Genomic DNA, 16254 nt, shown 5'->3' on the forward strand with positions numbered 1-16254 from the left:
TGTTTGTGATCAAACGTTAAATATAATATCTTATCGAATGACGATTACGATAGCAGGATTAGTGATTACTGATTAGTTAATAGTTATCACTCGTGAAACATATGTCTGTATTTTCTTGTTTCGTCTTGGTCTTCCAAACCATGTCTTAAACTCTGAAGCAACAATTTAATATAATTGGACGCATTGTCTATATGTGGTCATTTTTAAGCATTCCGTGAGATTGAAAAGATCTTGCAATAAAAAGTGATATCTTTCGACGTACTCAGCTTATAAGTGATTTATAATCGTATTTTGGGTAAAAAAAATTAGAATTTATAAATTTCAAAAATGCAATTGATTTCTTCTGTAAATGTTTGAAAAGAAATGTAAATACTGTAATAATATAATTGTAACAATCAATTAGTATTTATATGGTTATAATTTAGTATAACTGAAGTCCTACCATCAATTCATGTTAACTGAAAACACAAGGCCATTACCAACTTCGCACAAGGTTTGTTGTATTTCATGCATATTTTTTTTATAATTTTACTACATTTTAAAATCTTTGTAGATTAAATATATTTATCATTTTTTTTCACAGTAATAATGATGGATAAATGGTTGGATTCAAATGATCTAGTACCATACGACAACCAAGTTGGAGGTCATAAGTTTACTAAAGAAAAACCATTGTTAGGTTTGTATAACGTTAAGAAATGTTTGTTTGTAATACTAGCATACAACAAGCTATATATTTGCTTTTCTTTATAGGTTTATTGAAACATAAAGAAGGTTACATATTGAAATCAGTAGAAGGTGGTACTAAAGGAAAAAATGAAGTACGATTTTATGAAGAATTAAGAAAAAATGAAAGCCTAATAAATCTCAGAAAATTAGTTCCATTATATTATGGTACTGTTACTCTTGAAATAAATGGTTTAGGTAGGTAGATAAATATTAACTTTTATTTTTTATGTTTATTCCTTATTTTTTTTTTTTTTTTTTTACGATAAATGCTCCATTACATTATTTGTATGTTAGTATAACTAAATTGAATTTATTTATTATATAGACATAACATTCATTATCTTGGATGATATTACCACAGACATGAAAAAACCGTGTGTGATGGATGTAAAAATAGGTTCACAGACATGGGAACCAGGATGTTCAGAAAAAAAAAAAAATGATGAAAATGTAATTAAATTGACTTGTTTTATTTAAATTAGTGAAATTAGAACTTTAAGCAAAACGATCCTTTAGTTGTTAATACCAAATACTAAAAGTATAAACATGTATCAGTTACTTCTTGAATTAGTTTTATAGAGAGACAACAGACAACATTTTACAATGTTGAATTATCTTTTGATTTTTATGTTCTATTTTCACCAATAAGGTTATGCACATCATATAAAAATAAATTATTTTAGAAATACAATCATTATAGAATACAAAAAAATCAAATTTAATATAAAATACCTCGAAGTAACTAATAATAACTATCAATGACTTATATTTAACATATTAATAGATGAAATCATATTAACTTTTGTATTTGGTAAAAACTAAAATGCATTGTTTGGTAAAATATAGGATCTTTTATTTTAACATTATGATTATGTTATATAAACAATTTATTAAATGTTATTATTAATAATTTTATGTTTAAATAAGTGTTGGAGTAAAAACGATTATAATATTTATTTTATTATGCAAAAAATAGCATTGGATCAAAACATTACATTATCTAGTATGTTTATTAATATTTTTAATTTAATAAATAATATACATATATTCATGTATACTACTGATTTGTTTAGAAATTAACAATTCATAGTTAAATTAATTCTGAAATTATAAGTCCAAAAAAAATAACCACAGAATAGATTTTAATAAAAATTAATTTTCTGGAAAATAGTGCCTTATCATCTTTTACCAATAAACAATTCAAATAAATTATATTAGTATCTTGTGTGCTTACTTAATATCAAAATAAAATATTTAGTAATTATGTAGCAATATAATGTTCAAATAATAAGACAATTTAACAGTATACATAAATACACAAATATTTATATTAAATTCAGAATGGACAATACTATTTAGCCTGGTAGACCATACAGGAAAACACCTCGACCCATTTTCTATAAAAATTAATTCATTTCAAAGGAAAAGTTAGATCCCCACAAAACTTTAAGTGAACTGTTAAGCAATTAATTGAAACACAATTTATATACTGAAACCTGTTTCTTTAATAATACATAAATTTATTTAAATTTAAAATTACTAGTGTATATACTTCACAATAATACAACATGTTTTATTATACAATCATAGCTTTATTTGAATGAAGGTCACTTTTATTTATGTAACCACATTTTATTGTTAATATTTAAAAAAATTTTAGGCTAAATATACAAATTGTAAGGAGCAATGGAGTTTTTGTATACCAGGTTTTCAAGTGTACGATTTATCAAATTCAAATTTGGTACAACCACAGAAATATGATAAAGAATTTGGCAAAAGTTTAGATCCAGGACAAGTTATCTCCGGTATTATTTTTATAATTAATTTAACTATTAATAATTCTATATTTTACTATATACAATTTAATGTTTCAGTGTTCAAGACATTTCTAAACTTAAACAGTGGATATCTAGGTCTAGAAAAACTAGTTCAAAGCTTTACAACCCAATTGGATCACATAAGACGATATTTCCAAACTCAAAAACATTACCATTTTTACTCTAGTTCGGTTCTATTAGCATATGATGCAGAAACATTAAAAAATGACAAAAACACTTTTCCTTCGATAAGAGTATCATTAATAGATTTTGCACATGTAACTCCAGCTGATGGTAACATTGATTTAAACTATTTACAAGGTATTACTAATTTATGGACATTGTTCCGAACACAATTGTTACACAACAATTAATATGAATCTCTTCAATTGTTGGTGCCCAATACTTATTAAATTAATTTTTTTTAGTTTTAATATTTAGCTTTACTTATCTTACTTTGTTCATTATTCTTGTTTATTAATTTTGTCGACAACAAAAATTATATTTTATTTCACATCTAAAACCCATACACAATCATGAAACAGTAATTTTATTTTCCTTTCTTATAATGTATTTATTTAAGATAAAATTTATAGATTTTAAATACAATTTGTGTACCTCAATATATATATATATATATATATGTATATATTTATAATTTTTTGAAATGTTTAAATCAATTAATTTTGATGGAATTTGATTTAGTTATCAAATTAATTTGATGGAAGTTCAATTAACAGTTGATTGGTGGATTATAATGGTTAATATTGTTTTGTGTTATGAAATAATATAAAATTAATTTATTTTTAAAACTGTGATCTTGTAGCCAATTTTAAACATTCATAATTAATAATAAAAATTATATCATTGATATACATTTATATGTATATTTAATCAGTGGTAATATATATAATAAAAAGTTAAAACCAAAACTTTTGTTGTAAATACATATTACATTGTATATAAAACAATTTTAACATTTTATTTTGTTATTCATAATTATATTTTACATAATTATTATGTGTTCAAGATTTATTTTTACTTGTTTTAATTTGAAATTATATTATTTAAACTTTGTAAGAGTAAAAGTTAAAATATATAATACAAAAATTAAATTGTTTATTTATTTAGTTATTAAATTATACCAAGGTCCTAGAGCATAATATTTAGATACATCGATACATGTATATTTTGGTATTGATTATACATTATATAATAATTAATTATGTCTGTGTGTATTTTATACTTTATTATTGCATCAATTCACTTAAAGATACTATCAACCTACTAAGTACGAATGTTTAATTTAGTCAAAGAATCAACCGCTGTAATTCGTAGACAATCTAAGACTTAGATTATATTTTTATTTCTATTTTTATAACTGATCGACAGAATTATCAAATGATTAATGAAACAAGTAAAAAAAAGTCTGAATTTTTCAGAATAAAATTATTTTTGAACTTGTAACAAAAAAATTACATATTATTATGAAATATTTTATAATTGTACATTTCCCTATTTTTCAGTTTAATAAGTGATTTTAGTTTATAGACATTTTTCTTACTAATCTAATAATTAAAAAAAATATCTTAGATATAAAATCTTGTATTGCAAAAAATTAACTAAAGCTTAATATCTTATCAAAAATGTATATGTTTTATATCTATAATAAGTAAATAGTGATGTATACTTGTTCAAGGTAAGAAACACAGTTGGTCATGATAAGTTTTTGTTGGTCGGGGGTTAAGCAACACCAGTTGTCTTCCCCACTGAATCAACCATTTATACACCTACTGTGTAATTTAGCCACTCCTGTGCATACAAGTTGGCTGCCGACTGTATTTCTCAACTCCAATAGAATATAATATTTACATCTTGTATCTAAATATTTATCACATATTTAGTTCATCCTTGTTTGTTGGTAGGCATATGATCATAAAAAGGTACTAGTCAATGCACCTTACATACAAACATATTTAATAATCAAAATAATTTGAAAAAATAAATATTATCCAAGTTAAAACTAACCAATACCATAATAATAATTCATATGTCACAAATAACTGTAAAATCACCTATGTAAGGTTAGTTCTTTATTTTATCTTCTTTTAGAGTGTACTCAGCGTTAATTTATGAGTTAAGTAGATTATTTATAACCTATTTTATAACATTTTACTTTTGGTATAAAATATTTGGAAATTTGTTATCCATATAATTTGTTAAGATATAAGTTTCCACTATTTACCTCAACGAATAAAAGCATCTTACGTAAAATAAAATATATATGAATTTATCAATTTAAAAAAAATTAAGATTCAGTTTGATAAACATGTATATTTTTCTGACTGTACCTTCAAACCAAGTAATTTATTGTACACTAATCCTAAAATTTTACTAATAATCTTAGATTATTAAAAAAAAAAAAAAATCTTAACTCTTTATAATGACAAAATTATAAAAATTATACAAACCAAATTAAATGTGTATGTATAATAATATAACAAGTTTAACATCATCAGTTTAAAATCAATAATGATTGATGGATTAACTAATATTTTATTCTTTAGCTATAACCTTATTTTTATTCTTTAAGTACTCATCAATAATAACATTTAACCAGTCATTTTTGCATAGGTACATTTTATGTATTTCTCTATAATCCAATTACAGTGTACAATGCACATAAATGAATATTGAAATTTATTTTGTACTATTATTCAGAAAAAATATAAGTATATTATTAATATTAATTAAAAAAAGTTGATTGAAGTACATTGTGTCAATGTTTATCCTTGTCTTCCTCACAATGTAAAACAATAATAATTATAATTTTAATAATCTAAGAAATTAAAATATTTATTTTAAAAATAAAATATTCTAGATTATTATAAGCTGAGTACTACTAAGTGTAAAATGAAGAAAAATATTTTTAATAATCATTTTTTTTTTTTTAGTATTACAACCACTAATTTTGAAAATACAAATTTTTTAATATTTTTAAATGTATAATAGGTATGAAATTGGAGTAACATAATACATTAATATCATACATTATGTATTAATTATAAAAGAAAAACATAACAATGTAAAATAAGGTGGTAATTTAATATTTTCCTGTTTCCATAAAAATATAATGTAGACGTGACAAGTTTTAAAAATATTTAATGATGATACATTTTCATAAAATTCTGAATGAAATTTTAAAAAAATTTGTAGGTATTATATTTAACAAATATCAGACAATTTATTAGAGTATCAAAAACCATATTTTATTACATAAACGGTCTATAAATTCACAAAATATTTTATTGATGATCATAAATTTTAATAGGTAATATCAATAATTAACTACCTTTACAAAAAAATTCCAAAACCTAGTATATATTATGATAAATTGTGACAGAGAAATTTGCTGTTTGTTACAACTACACAATAATATACTGTTTATTGTATCTTCCCTAACTAACAATTAACATTCATTAAAACTTAAGTATTAAATTGGTTTGCACTATTTTAAATTCATATTTTATCAGTTAAAAAATTATTACAATTGCAAAATATTTAAAAAAGAATATATGTATATATATATTTATAAATATAACTTACATTATTAATCAATTGTTGTTGTGATAATTTATTTTTCATATATTGTACACAGATTATTCAACTTTTATTCACTGACACTTATTATTGAAGGATTAATCCAATCTGTAAAATAAATTATTTAATTTAAATGATGTATGTATAATTAAATTATTAAATATAAAATTACCTTATCACTTGGAATTTCAGGGCATTTCCAATTGTATAAATAATATTGTAAATTTCCATCTCCAACTCCAAATTTAAGTGGTTCTAAAAATTCCTTATTATCCATAAGATCTAAGGCGTTGAACACGTCAAAGTTAGCCTAAATAGTAAGAATTTCATTAATATAATATTATTATTATTATTAATAGCATAACTTACATCTCTAGCTGAAATAAGAGCGTCTTGCATAAGATCAACCCACGGTGTTTTAGTAGACACATTATAAAAAGAGTATGCTGCCTTTAATGTACGATAAGTTGGGTGATGCATAATAGTCGAAGGAAGAGTATAAAAACTAACTAAATCTGTAAAAATGTATAATTTAATATAGAAAAAAAAATATAAGTAATATTTATAGCTCTAGAAATAATACATAAGAATTAATAATGCACAAATGTATACAGATTATAGACTTTATACATAATGGAAAAATTAAACAGGGTTTTAACTTATCAATATTCTAAATCATTTAATACTAATTGATAGGTAAAATAGTTATTATATATTTTGAAAGCACAATGTCTATTTTAGACACCATGTTACGTAACAAATTTATGTACCAGACTTTTACTAGCTACTATATTCTGTCCAGAGTGAGAATATACTGATTCCGATCATTCCCACGATACACCTAGTCATCAAAACTAGTTTCAGTATGACAGAGTCAGATGCTCAAAAAACTATTAATTCATCAAGCTGCGAAAATTTTTTTACTGGATGGAGTATACAGATTATTCATAATTAATATTAAAGCAAATTGATAAATTATTAAATTTGTAGAGTAAAGTATAAGCTGTGGCTAAAGGATTGTACTTTTAAATTAAAAATGTAAAAAGAAAACTATTTACTTATTCCCAATTTATATTCTCTTTATAAAATTCAATACAAAAATTTGCTCTAATATCAACTATAAAATGTAAAAAAAATACAGTACATGAATTTGCCGTTAGAAACAACTGTATCGACTAGTGACCTCTTAAAATAAATACAATAATACCTGTAATTTTGTTATCATTTTCAACAACATAGGCATCAATAATGCCTTCTTGAGGCAGGAACCAATGTTTGAATTCTTCATCAGAAAACGTAGGTGACAAATTAAAGGTTTTCATATACTGGAAAGTAAAATTAATAAATATTATATATTTGATTTACTTTTGATTTAGTGTAATCTATTCTAACACTAGTAAGTAATTTTCGAGCTTGTGGCAAATCTTTATCAGTCAGTTTACGAAATCCAGGAGTGCGTGTTGAGTCAGGAAGCTTATGTAACTTTAATGTCCGTTGCATAGTCATATTACGACTAAGGTGTGAAAACTTAACTTCTATTAACTTCTTTGGGTTTAAAGAACGATGCCAATATCTAAACAATATAATTTCAATCACCGTGAACAAAATATACCACAATTAATGTTTATTTGTTTTTAAATCTATTAATATTTAATTTTTTTTTTTTTTTTTTAAAGTATATTTTAAGAAAACCCAAAGCTCCAAGTTATTATGATGATTATCAAAAATTAAAATTATTATATTTTATAGTAGAATTATTAAATGTATTTGACATTAAAACATTAAAAATAACATAATTGATAGTGAACATTTTATGATATTACAAAAAATCTTATTTAATTACCTGCAAGTTCCTATAGGTTTAGGTAAAACAATTCCAGCTGTATAAACAGCTTGAAAAATACCCATTTGATTCACACGTCTAGTTATTTCACGAATCAAGACCGGAGCTACTCTTTTACTACGTAATTTTTTATGAACGCAAAGAAAATTAATTTCAACCATTTTTTGAGACCTATATAAAAGAGAACAGTATTTTATTAAACAGTTACAAAATAAATATTGAATTATATTTACTTGTTATAAACTTTAAGCAAAGCTGGGATGGCACTAATGAAACCAACTAATTTACTACTTTTAATGACTCGTACTCCAACATGCCATTCTTTTAACCATCCAGGAGGTTGAAGAGCCCTATAATTAATTAAACAATATAAATATTGAACAACTTAATACATGAATATTAAAAATACCATTTTAAAAAATGAGGCTGATAATCAAATCGAAACATGCTATCTTCATCTTCAACATAGTTTTCATTTAATAATGTATACAATTCTTTTAAAACAAGAGGATCGTCAAGACTAAGTGTATCCCATTGGAAACCGTCAGGCAATGTAAACGGTTCTTTTCTAATCTGATCTATTGTTTTATCTTCTTCAATTGGACCATCACTAACTATTTTTTCAGCTACATAAATTTATTAAATTAAAGTATATTAAATATTTTTATGAGACATAGGTAATTAAATAAAATCCAGTTAAAAGCTGAATTTAATGATTGTATTATAGTAGATTAAAGGTAAAAGGATAAAGAAAATCTTCCTAAAATTTGTAACAGGCCTATAACAGTATCATAGCAAAACTTGCTATGATTTTTTTTAGTAGCAACATTCATATTGGGAAGTAATCTTTTATTTTTAAGGAATTTTGATTGAATAACTGACTATAAAATTTATTTCAAATTAAATCATTGCAACACATTTTTTGCTTTTTTTGATTTATAAAAAAATTTTTTAGATTAATTATAATTTCAAAGTCTAAACATATTTTATTTTATTTTCTTTGATACAGTTTACTAAATATTATTGATTATCAAAAAATTATACTAGTATAAATTATATAAAATTTTAATAATAATCTAATATAATATGTATATATGTTACAAATTGTTCAATTAAAAATATTTTAATGAATAAAAACTGCATTTTGGTTAAAATTTGAAATACTTAAGTTTATCAATTTAAATATCATAGTTTATAGTTGAAAATTACTGTCAGACAATAAAATTAAACATTTCATACACTATAATATATTAAGCAACCAAACCAGATTTCTTATCTAACCTTCATTTTACCATTTATGCAGATAATAAATTAAAATGATATATGCTCATATATGTTGATATTTCATGTAGTTAAAATACTAACCAATTGTCAATAATTTTATAAATATAAATACTAATATATATTTTTTAAATAAAAACAGGTAAACTACATACTCATTTTAGGCACTGGTTGAGTGTACCAAAAACGATATTGTTTATGTAAAGCCTCAGCGGGAGTTTTAGCTGCTCTTTGTTGAAGTGAGAAGACTTCCATTGCTTTTTGAATATCCTGAAAAAAGTAACAGTTATAAATAAAAAGGATTTTATGTCATAAAATGTTTATAAAAAAAACTATTTTCTATAATAAATTATCTTAAAGAAGAAATAAAAACCATAATATAGTTTACTAGTAAGTAGTAACTATTGATAATTTAATATTTTGATTTATATAATATTATAATTTTTATGAAGTAATAAGAATATTTGATTTAGATTGTTAAAAAAACAATAAGTGCAATTTACCAATTTACCACTTCTTAAAATAATTCTATTATTTAATTATGGTATTTTTTTTATAGCTACAATTTGTACTTCAATTAATTTAACAAAAATTACTTACTTGAATAGAAATAGTAGATGGCAGAGTAGTTTCCTCAACAGTTCCGTTCTCAGTGCTTTGTTCTGCCTTAACATTATTTTTACGGTTTCTATTTCGTTTTCTACAAAATGAATAATAATTTTAAAAACCATAATAATTTATGCACTTTTCTTTCTATTTACTTTTTGGTTTTGGTGACTTCTGTGTTTGCTTGTTGCTCGTTTGGAATTTTTGGTGTTTCACTCATGATGTTTAAAGTGTAATATAAAGTATTATTTGAAGATACTTAATTGAAATGTTAATAAGTAAGTTAAGAATCGATAAACTAGCAAGAATTTTAAAAAGATGAACTATTAGTTAAAATTAAAAATAATTTATTAAAATCCACAAAAAACTGAAGATGAATAAGAAAAAAGCATTATCGGCATTCGGCGTTCGGCAATCGGCATTAGTTAAAATAAATTTATGATTTTTTTTAATAATCATGGGTCACGAGGTTGCATAACCTGATTTCTGGGATTCTATTTGATAAATGATAATAATCGATAAAAAGATATTAAATATCTAGAAGTATGAAATCGAAATCGTAATATTACACAATCGATAAATTATACTATAAATAAATAATTACATTTTATTTTTTTTATAATGATATGCAACATGTCTACATTATGAAGCCACGGCTGAAATACAGATTATTAAAAGGTCTTTGTTTATTAGTTAGTATAAAAAAAATAAATTGTTGCTATGGTTATACGAGCAAAAATATAACCACAGTCCACATTAGTAACTAATAAAACTATACTATGAAAATATGATGTACAATAAACTGACAAACTGCAATGTATGAAAGTACAAAATACAAATTACAATCGATATAAATTATACAAAAAAAAAATTAAGTATTATGAATTATGATAATTATGATAAATTATTATTAAAACATAGACAACGATTTAAAATTATTTAAATTATTTATACAAATGTAGAATTTCCTATCTAAATAATATAATAATAATTAATATAGCTATAAAATAGTAGATACTCGAGCCTGGTATAATAATCTCAATCAGGCATAAACTATTCTAGTTTTCTTACAATTTGTGATTATGTGATAATTGATAGAAAAAAAATATTGCTTGTTAGGTTGCATTTCATAAGATTTCCGGAGTGCAATTTACACTGAAATAGTGCCATATTATAATGCGTATTAATTTATTATTGAACCTATAAACTATAAAGTCTTAAATAAATTAAATATATTCTATTTTCGTCATTGCCTTTTAATAATTTTTTTTCGGGGGAAATAAGCAAACAACATAATTATGATACTTTACATATATAATTGTACTTACTGCCTATTGTAAATAAAATTATTAAAATTGCAATTCTTATACATATATAACAATATAATCTTGTTCTATGCTCAGAATCTGAACTTGTGCAAATGCCAATATGATTATATTTCACTAAAATTTATGAGTAGGTACAAGTATATTTCGATTTCAAAGAAATAACTGGAGGTCCAATAATATCTAAAAAGTAATGGCTATTGCTCCAGTTTTATCAAAAAAAAATAAATTGATGTGCCGTCATATTCTAAAACAAGTGTCAAGCTCCATTGGAAATGCTTATTGTATAAAAAAAACTCTGGTAAGCACTAATGAGCTAACCTTCTCAATGATCGAACAAAAAATTGTTTTTTTTATAAGGCAATTTTAAATTTTCAAACGAAGAGCGATCTACCCATTTACGAAAATCATAATGGCTAAACGCATTTGCAGACAATTAAATTCTGAAAGTAAATATGGTAAATAGTACATACATTTTTAATTTAATTCAGTTCTAAGAAAATAAATCCGATATAATTTTTTCCATGGTATACTTAATATATTTTATCAAGATAAAGATGCATAATAAGCACGATTTATTTTAAATCGATATATGATATATGATGTGAAAAATTTGAAAAATTTAAATATACGTAAAGAATCTAATCAATTTAGTGTGTATAATTTTGAATAACAACCCCCTCCCCCCAATAGAAATTTCTAGCTACGTGCCTGTGTCAAATTGTAAAATAAATGTATTGCGATGAAAATCCATGGAATTAGGTATATCAAATATTTTTACAGTCTGGTTTTTCTCAAAGAGGAGGACACTTTTGCCCACTACTTTTCTCTATTTTTGTTAATAGTCCAAATCGGATATTGCAATTTACAACACGTAAATCTTCTTGCTTTTGCAAATGATATTAAATTAGTTTTTCGTATAGTCACATCAAATGATTGCCTTTAACTTTAAAGCGATTTAGACCGTCTAGGCGTCTAGCATTATAGGCACATAAACTTTATCTTTTAATATTTCAAAATGTCATAGTAGAAATCCTATCATCTATAGACTATGGTTATAATATTGGAGGAACTACTATCTCCCTCCTTGATTAATCAGTTACCGACTTGGGTTTTGTATTAATTACTCCAAGTTCCAACGATGAATCCGCGTTTACACATCGAGTCTATCTGTTGCAAAGTTTTCAAGACTCGAATTTATTAAGCGTAGGTATCTCGTTTGAATTTAGATTTATTTCTCCTTGTTAGACAAACTCTTGAATACAGTTCTATTATTTGGGACCCCACAGTAGCAACACATCCTTTCTTAGCAGAACGCATTCAGCGTAAATTATTAAACTTCGTCAGATAGATCCTAAAAATTTATTGCCCCTCTCACGATTACATACCCATTCTTAAATCTCTTAGTCTTGCCGACAGAAGACACCATGTCAATCCAAAGTTTTTATCTAAGCTTATATCTGGTGATTTTGATTCCCCAACCCTTCTTTCATCTATAATCTATATCATTCAGAGTCGCTCCTTGTAGAACATGCCAAACATATCAATTTAATATTCCTTCATCATCAACAGTCTACACTCTTGGGTCTAAATAAACATCTTGTGTGATGTATATCCCTTTCTCAACGAAACTGTTTAATTAGAATTTAAAACTTAATTTACTACCAACTTTATTATTAATTAACATATGTACACATAATACAAAATATAATATGTATAAATTATATTACCATAAAAATGTTTTGTATTATTACTGCATTTTTTTTTACTTAATATTTAGTTTTATTTCAAACGAATTGGGTAGGTAATTATTCAAAAACAATCTTTTAAATTGCTCATACAACAAGCTGTAGAGTATACGCCATGCCATACGGTATATTATATCATAAAATAATTTTTTTTAGCATATGAAATTTAAAAAAAAAATAGATCAAAAAACAATTTAAGAATAAAAATAAATATATATAACAGTTTATTAACAAAGCATGAATAATAATTATTTTTTTCTACATTGTGTTGTTTTTTCTTTTCTTTTTTTCAAATGTTTTTTTAATTTTACCTTCCTCTTATCTGCTTTTTCATCTTTTACTTGTTTTTTTCTTAGCTAGATAAATACATCATACACATAAAAAAAATATAGATTAATCTATTAAATTTTGTATTAAGTACTAAAATCTTACTCGTTTGCTTTCAGCATCTTCATTTTTAGGTCTAGCAGAATTAGTAAATTTACTTTTTTCATCAGAATCAGTATTTTCTTTTTCTGATGCACTACTATTAGTATCATCACTATCATCATCATCTTCTAATAATGCTGGTGTATTTTGAGGTCCAGATAAATCATCTTTAAGCCCAACAATTTTTTGATAAATTAAATCTTCACTCGTTTGACCAGATTTAACCAGACTAATATCTCTTTCAAAATCAACAACCTATATTCATCAAAAGTTGTTTAACAAAAGCTCAATTGCTTAAATAATTTTAGGTGAATTGTATAATATACCTCATTTAAATTTTTTGGTATATATGCATTTTTAAATACTTCTTGTTCAACTATTTCTTCATTTGTTAATGGATTTGAATTAGCCATATTTACTTGAAGTCGGTCAAGACATGTTTCCATATTATCTAATGTGATTGTTGGGTCAGTGAGAAAGTCAAATAAACATTTAATGGTTAATGTACCAACATCATGATGACGGAAAAATTCTAAAAAAATATATTAATACAGTACAATTATTATCAACTAAATATCTATCTTTACTTTAAGAAAAATTATTTACCTGTAATGTTTGTACAATCTTTTCGAAGAAATTCTAAAGCATATGGATGCTCGTGTTCAACAGCTTGAGATACGTCAATCATCACTATTTCACCATCGTTATACCTATAATTTTATTTATTGTGATTGTTTATTTTATAATATACTCATATATTGAAAAATATATTTACAGTAAATTAAACTCGCTAAGATCAGCATGCACAAGTTTGCAAATATTGTAAAGTTTCCACATAATTATTAAACAATCTCTATAAAGTTGGCACGCTTTAGATGAGGTCAAACGAGCATCCTGTTAAACATAAAATATAATAAACATACACCTTAGGGTAAGTGTTAAAAATAAATTCAGCACAAATACTTTTAATTTTGGAGCAGGCCAACCATCTTTACCGATAAAAGACATCAGTAAAACATGTGATCTTAATAAAATTGGTTGAGGTACAGGTAGACCAGCTGCATACATTCGAGCAAGATTACGCATTTCTTTTTCAGCCCACAAGCGTACCATTTTTCTAGGATTATGTCTGCAGTAACCATGTCTAAATCTATAGAAGAAAAAATACAAATTTTTATCTAACAAAAGATATTACATTATTCATATTTATCCACATAAATGTATTAATACATATTATATATAAATACAATTTAATTAATTGATTACCTAAATTCACCAGTAACATAACGATCACGATCTTTGAATACCAATATTGATGTTTTAAATACTTTAATAGCATAATGTTTGTCACCATCAGTAGATGTTGAATGATACACATTAGCTTCCTTTCCAGTAGATATGCATCCATCAATTTGTCCAATCATTCCTCTATTAAGTAATTTAAATAGTATCATTCGGGTTCTTGGATCCATTACTTGTTCAGCTGTAGCTCTATCACACTTGTCTTTATTCCTAAATCTACAATATTACAAAAATCATTAAAAAATTATAAATAATTTGTTTAATATTAATTAACTATACCGAATTGCATCAGCTTTTTTGTAGCTTTCCATTAGTTTATTAGAAGCTTCATGAGTAAGTACAGGGCCTTCATATGGATCTGTATTTACTTTGTCTAAATACTTTTTAAAAAGATTCTCTGATGGTTGGTAATCACTAACTTTGACATTTTTGTTCTGTTGGTTGGGAGTTGTAGATTGAATTTGAGCCTTAATTTCATTTGCCCCTTTTCTACTATAACATCCTATTTGATTAAAAATGAAACATTATTAATAATAATTTAATTAATATTTTTTACTAATTACCATTATCAAAAAGTGTTTCATCATCACTGCTATCGTCTGAGTAATCAGTATCATATGTATTTTGATCATTTACTAACTTACGGCCATTATTATTAAATGTCATCTCACCAAACAATTTAGATATGTCTTCATTGTTTTTGATAACCAATCTAAAAATATTAAATTAGAATTTAAATAATTTTTCCACTATAATGTATATTGAGGATCATTTAATTTTTAGGTTGCCATGTACTGAATATCATAATCTACTGGTCGTTGAAGCAAAATTTATTGTTTGTTCAGTACTAAAGGCAATAATTAGGAGTGTTTAAGGGTAATGCTCAATTTACTAAAGAAATATCTGCATGTTTTTTTGGTTTTTTATGGTTTGGCAGACTAGATTATAATCAAAACCTTAAGGAAAAATATTATCAAATATTTATTCTCATCATCGTTTATCAGTATATAAGTAGTACGAGTGGTAAGTAAGAGATATTATATTGTAAAGTACTGAGTAGGTATTTGTCTGTATACAGCATACTATCTTGTTTTGTTCCCAACATTATCCAATATAAAAATTATTTTGATGCCTTTTTTTGGAGCGTTTTAATGTTCAGAAACACCTGCTGTAAGTCCGGCATGATTATATGCGATACATTAGCGATGAATAATAATGGGAATATAAAAAATTGACTTATCATAGATCAAAAAGTCAATTCGGAATCCAAGTTTCTTATTAAGCTGTAATATTAAAAATATACTTACGGAGAATCGTCATCTTCTGCATCACTGAATTGATGCATTTTAAACAACAACAAACGCGGAGGTTATTTTCACGTTTAATGTAAAACAATATAAATATGAATATTAAATAAATATGCGGGTGAGCTCAATATTTAGTAATAACTTATAGGTATATAGTCGGTTTTTCATCAATAGACAATAAGCCTAATAATAAAATTGCCTCTATAGCACGTGGAAACGTGTTATTTATCAAAATATAGTATAAGAAGTGTTATCAATACTGCGTAG

The 16254-nt window shown here is 24.5% G+C and overlaps 3 protein-coding genes across 4 annotated transcripts; 1 reads left to right on the plus strand and 2 right to left on the minus strand.

Annotated features, from left to right (window-relative positions):
- Positions 1-82: 82 nt before the first annotated feature.
- Positions 83-3668, plus strand: LOC114122779 (uncharacterized). The gene is made up of 6 exons (XM_027985540.2): positions 83-493; positions 584-679; positions 754-924; positions 1055-1179; positions 2390-2534; positions 2604-3668. The coding sequence occupies exons 2-6, from the start codon at positions 589-591 to the stop codon at positions 2918-2920; spliced, it is 849 nt and encodes a 282-aa protein (XP_027841341.1). The 5' UTR covers positions 83-493; positions 584-588; the 3' UTR covers positions 2921-3668.
- Positions 2965-10358, minus strand: LOC114122778 (glycylpeptide N-tetradecanoyltransferase 1). Of its 2 annotated transcripts, XR_007603353.1 has the most exons (12): positions 10032-10358; positions 9871-9970; positions 9426-9540; positions 8399-8615; positions 8223-8339; positions 7990-8160; positions 7539-7719; positions 7354-7471; positions 6516-6661; positions 6319-6456; positions 6153-6254; positions 2965-4505 (listed from the first exon to the last, which is right to left on the minus strand). XR_007603353.1 is itself a non-coding variant. In XM_027985539.2 (11 exons), exons 1-11 carry the CDS (start codon positions 10094-10096, stop codon positions 6234-6236), a joined length of 1389 nt encoding a protein of 462 aa, XP_027841340.1. In that variant the 5' UTR covers positions 10097-10357; the 3' UTR covers positions 5633-6233. The 2 variants fall into 2 exon arrangements, 1 of the variants encoding a protein (XP_027841340.1); XM_027985539.2 differs by lacking the exon at positions 2965-4505 and having other exon boundaries at positions 5633-6254; positions 10032-10357.
- A 2784-nt stretch (positions 10359-13142) lies between these two features.
- On the minus strand, positions 13143-16218 carry LOC114122777 (serine/threonine-protein kinase RIO1). The gene is made up of 10 exons (XM_027985537.2): positions 15988-16218; positions 15244-15392; positions 14960-15182; positions 14645-14896; positions 14342-14528; positions 14154-14272; positions 13985-14088; positions 13705-13910; positions 13382-13633; positions 13143-13305 (listed from the first exon to the last, which is right to left on the minus strand). Exons 1-10 carry the CDS (start codon positions 16023-16025, stop codon positions 13198-13200), a joined length of 1638 nt encoding a protein of 545 aa, XP_027841338.1. The 5' UTR covers positions 16026-16218; the 3' UTR covers positions 13143-13197.
- Positions 16219-16254: the final 36 nt, after the last annotated feature.

This window comes from Aphis gossypii, chromosome 1 (genome assembly GCF_020184175.1).
Source record: "Aphis gossypii isolate Hap1 chromosome 1, ASM2018417v2, whole genome shotgun sequence".
Classification (NCBI taxonomy): domain Eukaryota; kingdom Metazoa; phylum Arthropoda; class Insecta; order Hemiptera; family Aphididae; genus Aphis; species Aphis gossypii.